Source organism: Physeter macrocephalus, chromosome 21 (assembly GCF_002837175.3).
Source record: "Physeter macrocephalus isolate SW-GA chromosome 21, ASM283717v5, whole genome shotgun sequence".
Classification (NCBI taxonomy): domain Eukaryota; kingdom Metazoa; phylum Chordata; class Mammalia; order Artiodactyla; family Physeteridae; genus Physeter; species Physeter macrocephalus.
In genome coordinates this window covers 42,746,515-42,755,735 of record NC_041234.1, presented here as the reverse complement: position 1 = coordinate 42,755,735, position 9,221 = coordinate 42,746,515, and the positions used below count along the sequence as shown (strand labels likewise).

Sequence of the window (9,221 nt, the reverse complement as noted above, 5' to 3'; positions counted from 1 at the left end):
TTCTCCATAGTGGCTGTATCAATTTACATTCCCACCAGCAGTGCAAGAGGGTTCCCTTTTCTCCACACCCTCTCTAGCATTTATTGTTTCTAGATTTTTTTGATGATGGCCATTCTGACCGGTTTGAGATGATATCTCATTGTGGTTTTGATTTGCATTTCTCTAATGATTAATGATGTTGAGCATTCTTTCATGTGTTTGTTGGCAATCTGTATATCTTCTTTGGAGAAATGTCTATTTAGGTCTTCTGCTCATTTTTGGATTGGGTTGTTTGTTTTTTTGTTATTGAGCTGCATGAGCTGCTTGTAAATTTTGGAGATTAATCCTTTGTCAGTTGCTTCATTTGCAAATATTTTCTCCCATTCTGAGGGTTGTCTTTTGGTCTTGTTTATGGTTTCCTTTGCTGTGCAAAAGCTTTTAAGTTTCATTAGGTCCCATCTCTCTATTTTTGTTTTTATTTCCATTGCAACAAAAAGAATAAAATATCTAGGAATAAACCTACCAAAGGAGAGAAAAAACCTGTATGCATAAATTTATAAGACACTGATGAAATAAATTAAAGATGATACAAATAGATGGAGATATATACCATGTTCTTGGATTGGAAGAATCAACATTGTGAAAATGACTCTACTACCCAAAGCAATCTACAGATTCAGTGCAATCCCTATCAAAAAACCAATGGCATTTTTCACAGAACTAGAGCAAAAAATTTCACAATTTGTGTGGAAACACACGACCCTGAATAGCCAAAGCAATCTTGGGAAAGAGAAACAGATCTGGAGGAATCAGGGTCCCAGACTTCAGACTATACTACAAAGCTACAGTAATCAAGACAGTATGGTACTGGCAGAGAAACAGAAATATAGCTCAATGGAACAGGATAGAAAGCCCAGAGATAAACCCACGCATACATGGTCACCTTATCTTTGATAAAGGAGGCAAGAATATGCAGTGGAGAAAAGACAGCCTCTTCAATAAGTGGTGCTGGGAAAACCAGACAGGTACATGTAAAAGAATGAAATTAGAACACTCCCTAACACCATACACAAAAATAAACTCAAAATGGATTAAAGACCTAAATGTAAGGACAGACACCATCAAACTCTTAGAGGAAATCATAGGCAGAACACTCTACGACATAAGTCACAGCAAGATCCTTTTTGACCCACCTCCTAGAGAAATGGAAATAAAAGCATGTATCTTTTTGAATTAGTGTTTTCCCTTCTTTCAGATAAATATCCAGGAGTGGAATTGTTGGGTCATATGGTAGTTCTATTTTTAGTTTTTTGAGAAACCTCCATACTGTTTTCCACAGTGGCTGCTCCACTTTAAATTCCCACTAACAGTGTACTAGGGTTCTCCTTTCTCCACATCCTCACCAACACTTGCTACTTGTGGTCTTTTTGATGATAGCCATTCTGATATGTGTGTTGTGATATCTAATTGTGATTTTAATTTGCATTTCTGTGATGATTAATGAAGCTGAGCATTTTTTCATGTGATCATTTGGAAAAAGATGTCTATTCAGGTCTCTGCCCATGTTTTAATAGGGTTATTTGTTTTTATTTATTTTTTTTTGATATTGAGTTATATGAGCTATCTATATATTTTTGGTATTAACACTTTATTGCTCATATTATGCATATATTTTCTCCCATTCAGTAAGCAGTCTTTTTGTTTTGTTGATGGATTCCTTAGCTGTGCAAAAGCCTTTAAGTTTAATTAGTTCCCATTTGTTTATTTTTGCTTTCTTTGCTTTAGGAGACAGATCAAAAATAATACTGCTATGATTTATGTCAGAGTGTTCTGCTTATGTTTTCTTCTAGGAATTTTATGGGCTCAGCCATTAATCTTATTGAGAGTCTCTTGTACATGATGAGTTGCTTCTTTCTTGCTGCTTTCAAAATTCTCTCTTTGGCTTTTGAGTATGTATATAGGTGTGAATTTTAAAAATATTTCCCTACTTGGAGTTCATTGAGCTTCTTTTATTTGCAGATTGTTTTCCATCAAATTGGAAAGTTTTTTGACATTATATCTTAAAATATTTTGTCTACCCTTTTCTATCCTCTGCTTCTACAACTCTCATTATGTGTATGTTGGTACACTTGAAGGTGTCCCACAGACCTTGAGGTGCTATACTCATTTTTACTCATTCACTTTCCTTTCTGTTTCTCTAACTGGCTAATTTCAATTGTTATCAAGTTTACTGATTCTTCTTCTGCCTGCTTAAATCTGCTTTAGTGAATTTTTCTTCTTTTTAGTGATTTTTATCCTTTCAGTTATTGTACTTTTCAACTCCAGTATTTCTTTTTTTTGTTTGTTTTTTTGTTTTTCGTTTTTTGTTTTTTGTTTTTTTTTTGTGGTATGCGGGCCTCCCTCTGTTGTGGCCTCTCCCGTCACGGAGCACAGGCTCTGGACGCGCAGGCTCAGCGGCCATGGCTCACGGGCCCAGCCGCTCCGCGGCATGTGGGATCCTCCCAGACCGGGAACTCCAGTATTTCTAATTGGTTCCTGTTTTATAAATTCTGTGTCTTTATTGATATTTGCTATTTGGCTTGAATTGTCCTCATTCTTTTAGATTTTTGCACAATCTTTCCTTTGGTTTATTTCTTTTTTAACAAATTTAGTTGATTTAAAATCTTTGTCTAGTAAGTCCGGTATCTCTGCTTCCTCAGGGATGGTTTGTATTCACTGCTTTTTTAATATGTTTACAGGCTCTACTTTCTAGTTTCTTTGCGTATCTTATATTTTTGTTGAAAATTTGACATTTAAAATAATATAATGTGGCAAATCTAGAAATCTGACTCTCCCTTTCTCTCTCCAGGGCTTGTTTTTGGCACTGCTTATTGTACTAGTTGCTGTTTGTTTGTTCAGTAACTTTTCTGAGATAATTTTAAGTAGTCTCTTGTATTCTTTGTAAAGGATTGCTACTGAAGTCTCTGCTTGGTTGCTTAGTGGTCAGCTACTGATTGGATAGATATCTGCTTAAATACTTAGAACCACTAAAACTCCCCGGACTCTGTTGCCTTTTGAACTATGTCTTCAACACTTACCCAGGAAGTTTATAACTGTGCGCTAGCCTTCACTTCCTGCTATTGCAGAGCCTAAAGGCTAGCCAGAGGAAAGAATTTATGATGTTCTCATGCCTTTCCTGAGCATGCACAAAACCCTAGGCATATCTGTGGTCTTCTAGATTACCAGGAATGTGTCAGAGATTTTCAAAGTCTCTATGAACATCTGATTACTTTTTTTTTCTTTTAAGTTTTTGGCTAGTTTCTTGTTTACCTCAACTATTATCTATTGCCTCAGGCAACTGTGTGACAAATACATCCCTTCCCTGGGGAGAGTTTTAGCACTGGGTGACCAATAAATATAAGCCTTTTGAGTCAGGTCTTTCAGGGAACCACCACACATGTAAAATAATGACAATTGTTTGGGAATTAAATCTGCTCTGTCCACTCCAGCACCTAGAATGGGGTTTATTTTCAAGGTTACTACTGGCCTGGGGCAGGGTGATAGGGCTGGGGTAAGTTAAAATGCCACAGAGCTCACTATTTTTAACATGACTGGGGTGTTTTTCTTCTATAAATGCTACTTGGGTTGATGCAAACCTTTGGCTAATTTCCCCAAATCTGAAAGAAAAAAGTTATGAAATTTTTGTCAGTTATTTCATTGCTTTTGTGAAGAAGTGAATATTTGGAGATCATTACTTTACCATTTTTACTGACATCACCACAGCCACCTTCTTTGTAATCCTTCTAAGGCCCTCTCAAGAGAATGAATAGCTAAATTTCAATCAGAAGTTAGTTAAAATAAAATGTTTTTCCCATCCAGATTAATTAAGGACCTGACTGGCCCTTACTTACTTCCCATTTTCCCTAAGGCATTCAACTGTTCACTCAAAGGTGCCAGGGCCCTTGAATGGACTTTCTTTTCCTTGCAGATTCCTCAAAGCCACTCGAGACCAAGACTAAGGCACCTCCAACCATGCAATCCCCCTTCGAAAGTGAGTTTTACTAGGGTTCTGCGGGAGTAGGAAAGGTCTGAAATAGCTTCATAGAAGCCAAGGGAGGAGGCCCAGTGCCATTAGATGGGTAATAAGGGGTCATTGTGTTCTCCAGAAGGAAATTAGTACTAAAGAAATGGAAATAAGAAAGATTTAAGGGTCATGATGAAGTGGAATCATGAATATATATATTCTTCTTTGTGAAAATGTCTGAGGCAAAAGGAAGGAGAGAATTTGAATAATCCCATGGGAAAAGTGAGAAAAGAGAAAACTGTGACTTCTGCTTTGCTCCTAGTCTGACTTGCTATAGGACTTTAGGTATATTGTCTCCCCTCTATTGGCCTTCTTCCCATCATAAACAGTGAAAAACTAAGATACCTCACTTTATGGTAATAGCAGTCAATGACATGGCCAGGAATTGCAGAAAGCTTAGCACAGATACCCACAGAAGGACTTCAAACTTTGCAGCCACCCTCCACCTCAGAGTTCCTTTCTGGAAGAGAGGCCTCTAACCCTAATACACTTGTTGTCATAGCAACATCCACAGTGAACTCATCCCAGGGCTGGACCACTGAAGTGGATGGCTACGTTGGAAAGACAAGTGCTGGGCCAGGTAAGGGCAATGTTAAGACTTCTAGCCTTCCCTTTTGGCTGTGAACTTTGCAACTGAAACTTTCCACTGTATACAATGTTCTATGTCATTCAAATGCCCAGGCCAATCAGCCATCAACAAGTGGGTCTGAAATAACTTGTTTATACGTGGAGTCTCTAGTTTCTCTCAAGTCTTTCTCATGGGCCTAGCGTTTTGTTTGTCTCTCTGGCTAGCTAAGAAATTTAGGAGAAGATGGAAAAGAAAGAAGTGTGAGCTGGTCTGGACTGATCCTTGGAGTCTCTGTTGCTAGACTCGTTTTCAACCAGATACCACTTGGTCTTGTTTTACCTCCTAGGAAATGGCCTGCCTATCTTTGCCATAATTCTCATCATCTCCTTCTGCTGTATTGTGGTCACCACCATGACTTATATCATGGTCTGCCGGAAGACATCCCAACAGGGTGAGTGATAAGTATGATTGGGTGGCTCTTGCTCATTCTTTCATTAATTCAGCAGTATAGTTGAGCATAAACTCAGTATCAAGCACTATGTTAGGCACTTCAAAGGGCTCCTAGCCTAGTTTGAAAGTGAGGGTAAGGGGTCCATGGAGACAGACATGCAAGGCAACAATGAGAATACAACTTATGAAAGTTAATTCACAAATCTGGTACCCAACCGAGTACAGCATCTACATAATGGGTTTTCTAATGAGGATGCAAGAGAAGGAGAAGTCACAGTCCTTGACCTCAAGTTGCTTACAATATGATTAATAGAATCAAGGTAGAAGCGTGGAGTTTATCAATAACAATACATAGCTATAATGTCTATGGACTCAAAGCCTGGAGAAGACAATCTATGCTAAAGGGATCCAGAGGACAGGAGAGTCAGTTAGGGCTAGAGTAATTAGCAAGGGATTTCAGAAGGAGGCGGGACTTAGACCATTCATTGGAGGATGAAAACCATTTGAAAGGGAGCAATAGTCTAGGAAGGAGAAACTACAAGAATAAACAGGTAAAATGGTGAAATATGAATGTGAGTGGAGTCATCAGTAAAGAAAATTCATGTAGCCAAGCAATAGAGAAATACAGGGGAAAAGGAAAGCTTATTCCTGATAATAGAAGGTCTTGAATGACAGGTTAAGGGATTTGGACTTTCTTCTCTAAGCCTTGCATTAAAAATCGCTAAAAAATATTTAAGCCGAGGAGTGACATGATTACAGTGTAGTTGTCAGGGCCATTTAACGTCTGTTTGCCAGCAGAGGAGGAAAAAGAATTTGAATGTTGATTTCTAAGTAAAACCTAACTACACCTCAGTTCCCATTGCACTAGCTATTTTAACTAGCATTTGCACGTCTCTTCGTTTGTAGTAGCTCTTACATCCAAATAATCTGGTTTCTACTATGGGTCTCTCCAACCAAAAAAGAGACGGGAACCTTGAGTGTTTCCTTATCCTGGGTCTCAAGTATAAGCTCTGGTCTTGGCCAACTGCCATGGCTATGACCCATGAGGCTAAATTTGGATGTGGAGATATCTCAAGTGGTCACAAATCCCAGGAGTACTAAAAAGAAAACATTCATTATAGTCTCAATGAGACTGGATATAAACTGTAATCATATTAGATTATTTTCGTTTCAAAAACAGTCCAGGGCTCCTCATGACTCAGGGGGTAGAGGTCAAAATGTAGCATTCTATACAAAGCCCTCTGTAATGTGGCTCTGGCCTATCTTGTCAATCCCCACCATGCCTTTATACTTATTTTCATTTCCAGACACTGGAGTCAAGCAGGCAAATAGGCCACATACCTCATGCCTTTATACATTTCCCTTCCTGGATTTCCTTCCCAGAATTCCTGCTTTCTACCTCTCTATAAGGGAGACGGCCTTAGGGCATCAATCCAATTTAACATGTAGTTGTTGAGTGCCTACTATGTACCATGCATTAGGCATATAAAAATGAAAAAGACCCTACAGTATAGGAGCTGCCAGGCCAACTGGGGAGGTAAGACATGGAAATACAGGGCTCTATCACAAAGCAAAATTGCTGCAGCATTCCGTGTTTGCTTTGTTGTGGTTTAATGTATGCATTCCCTGTTGCATCTCTGAAAGATTACAAGCTCCTAGAGGGCAGTACCAAGAGATATCCATCTTTGTACTAGGCTAGAGCCTTTAAGCCTGCATGGAATGTAGATACTTCTCCTCCACTGACACTAGGGGGCAATGGTGACTTATCCCAGGATCTTTCCTGGGTGCAGGGTGGGGATAAGTGAATTTGGGAATGGATCAAGCCAAAATCCCGGGCATCAGACTAATTCAGACCCTTTTACCTGGGCCCTGGATGGCTGCCAAGTTTCTCACAAGGACTCCCTGGGGATCTTTGGCAAGATTCCTGGGTGGAGAGTGGATCCAGTTCCAGTGTCCCTCCCCCCACCATACCAAGCAACTGCTCCAGGCCAATGTCCAGAGTCAGAGTATGTCAAAGATGACAGTGATAAAATGTGCTTCCTTTTCATTTCCCTGATAAATCTACATCCCTGTATTTCAACTCACCTTCCCAACAGCTCCTATTTGTTGGAAGGCTGAGACATATTGAGATCCCCCTTTCTGTCTCCCCTTCCCTTACCTTTTGACAAGTACCCATACTTGGCCCTTACTCACTTCCCATGGAGACTTCTGACCTGACTCTTCCTTTTTTTCTAGAGTATGTCTGTGACGTGGCCAGGTAAGATAACCTCTCCTCTTCTATCTTCTGACCCATTCCTTGACCTCAATTTTGTTCATCACTGGCATAGAGGAAAGGGGGTTTGGCACAGACCCAATCTTAAGCCCAGAGGCCTTCAGGGTCAGGGCACAACTTTCTTCCCCCTCTGAAGCATCTTCTGTGGTACTGTCCTGGCCCAGTGAACACACAAAATAATTCAGGTCCTCTAACCCTCCATTCCCAGAATCCCTGGGTGGCAAGTGCCTGATGGTCAGTTGGGAAGAATTGGGGCAGAAAAGTAGGAAACCAGGGTACCATATTCAAGTTTCTTCTCATGGGTGGTGGGCTCTTGGACCACAGGGTGCATGCCGGGGAGGCCAGTGACTCTGGTGAAACCATGAGGGTGGCCATCTTCACAAGTGGCTGTTCCAGTGAAGAGCCAGCTTCCCAGACACTGGACAACAACTACTCTGATGAGCCTTGCCTGGGTCAGGAGTACAAGATCATCGCCCAGATCAACGGTGACTACGCTCGCCTACTGCACACGGTTCCCCCAGATTATGAGATTCTGGTCACCAAGGGCAAGAGCAGCTGCTAAAAATGTCCTACTGGGCCAAGGTCTGTTGACATAATTGCCTATTCATCCCTGGCATTCTGCATGGCCCCTTTCCCTGCTATCTTTCTTCCTGGATAGTCCAAAGTGTCTTCCTTGCCAACATTGGGCTTGCTAAGAGTGAATGGCTTTTCCTAAGAAGTTGCCATATGCACCTCAAACAAGCCTGCTTCTGGGTCGTTCCTTAGGCCCTTCTAGTATCCCTGCCTGGAGCTTCCATTGCTTTGCTCCAAACACCAGAGGGAAGTGCCCATAGCACTAGGACTTGGTCATCATGCCTCCAGACACCACTCAACTTTGGCCTCTTACCACTGAATGACCAGAGGGAGGCTCAGCTCTGGCAGCTCAGGGAACCAGTTAGGTTTAGGATCACTTCCCTTTCTCTAGTGCCAGATAGCTTTTAATTGAGATTGTCATGTAACAGGCCAGGGTTCAGTTCTGCTCCTGTACTGCGAGTCTAGTGCTCTGGTATTCTTCTGATGCTCAATAAATATCTAAACATAACAGCAACTTTGGTCATATTGGTCCTCTCTCAAGGACCTACCAAGAGTGATTAAAGTGAGACTAGTTGACATGGTTGGGGCCCTGGGAGTATGGATAGCACCTTTGTTTTTTTATTTTTTCCTCCTTCCCACCCATGCTACCCTTACATCATTTCAGCAGTGAGCTCACTGGAACACAATGAATATTTGGTAAAACAGAACTCAACTGCCTTCTATTCCCTTCTTAATCATCCTTCCAGCTCCGCCTGGGTGACTCTTCCCAGGTCAACTGGAAACCTAAAAAGAAGGAGTCTTTCTTCTGTCTCAGCGGACTGTGGGTAAAGAGATAAAGAGCTCCCCCTTTTTCCAAAGTATGAATGCATCACCCTCAAGAATTTCCACCTCCTAGAATCCTAAAATCTTTGGAGTAGTTGTACTCTTCATAGATTGTCTTTATCTCTTGGCCCCTTCTTACAATGTGGGGTAGAGGTCAGAGCAGGGAAGTCTCTCTTCTCAAACAGGAATAGGCACTAGGAGTGTGCGTGTGTGTGTGTGTGTGTCTGCATGTGTTTATCTGTCTGTATATGTGCACACGCAATACACCTTTAAATCAGTCTCCTCAGAGAGGAACCATTCTGGGTCAGTTCAACACTGTTTCCTTTCCGTCAGGTAATGCATGTCAAATCAACTTCTTCACCCTTTATGGAAGCTGACATGTGCCACTTTTGATTGCAATGCAATTCCAAGGTCATCTAAGGTTTAACCAGCAGCTGCTCCCCTTTGAATTGATTACAGAAGTCAAAATCATACATAAAAGTGAACAAAGAGTC

The 9,221-nt window shown here is 41.0% G+C and overlaps 1 protein-coding gene across 1 annotated transcript in view; it reads left to right on the top strand.

The window, feature by feature from the left end:
- VSIG4 (V-set and immunoglobulin domain containing 4) overlaps window positions 1-8,189 on the top strand; it is a 22,358-nt gene extending 14,169 nt beyond the window's left edge. Inside the window, exons 4-8 of the mRNA XM_007123193.3 lie at window positions 3,947-4,009; window positions 4,545-4,622; window positions 4,957-5,061; window positions 7,296-7,317; window positions 7,657-8,189. Coding sequence (XP_007123255.1) covers window positions 3,947-4,009; window positions 4,545-4,622; window positions 4,957-5,061; window positions 7,296-7,317; window positions 7,657-7,894 — 506 coding nt within the window. The 3' untranslated portion in view covers window positions 7,895-8,189. The remainder of the gene's footprint in view (window positions 1-3,946; window positions 4,010-4,544; window positions 4,623-4,956; window positions 5,062-7,295; window positions 7,318-7,656) is intronic.
- The last annotated feature ends 1,032 nt before the right edge of the window (window positions 8,190-9,221 follow it).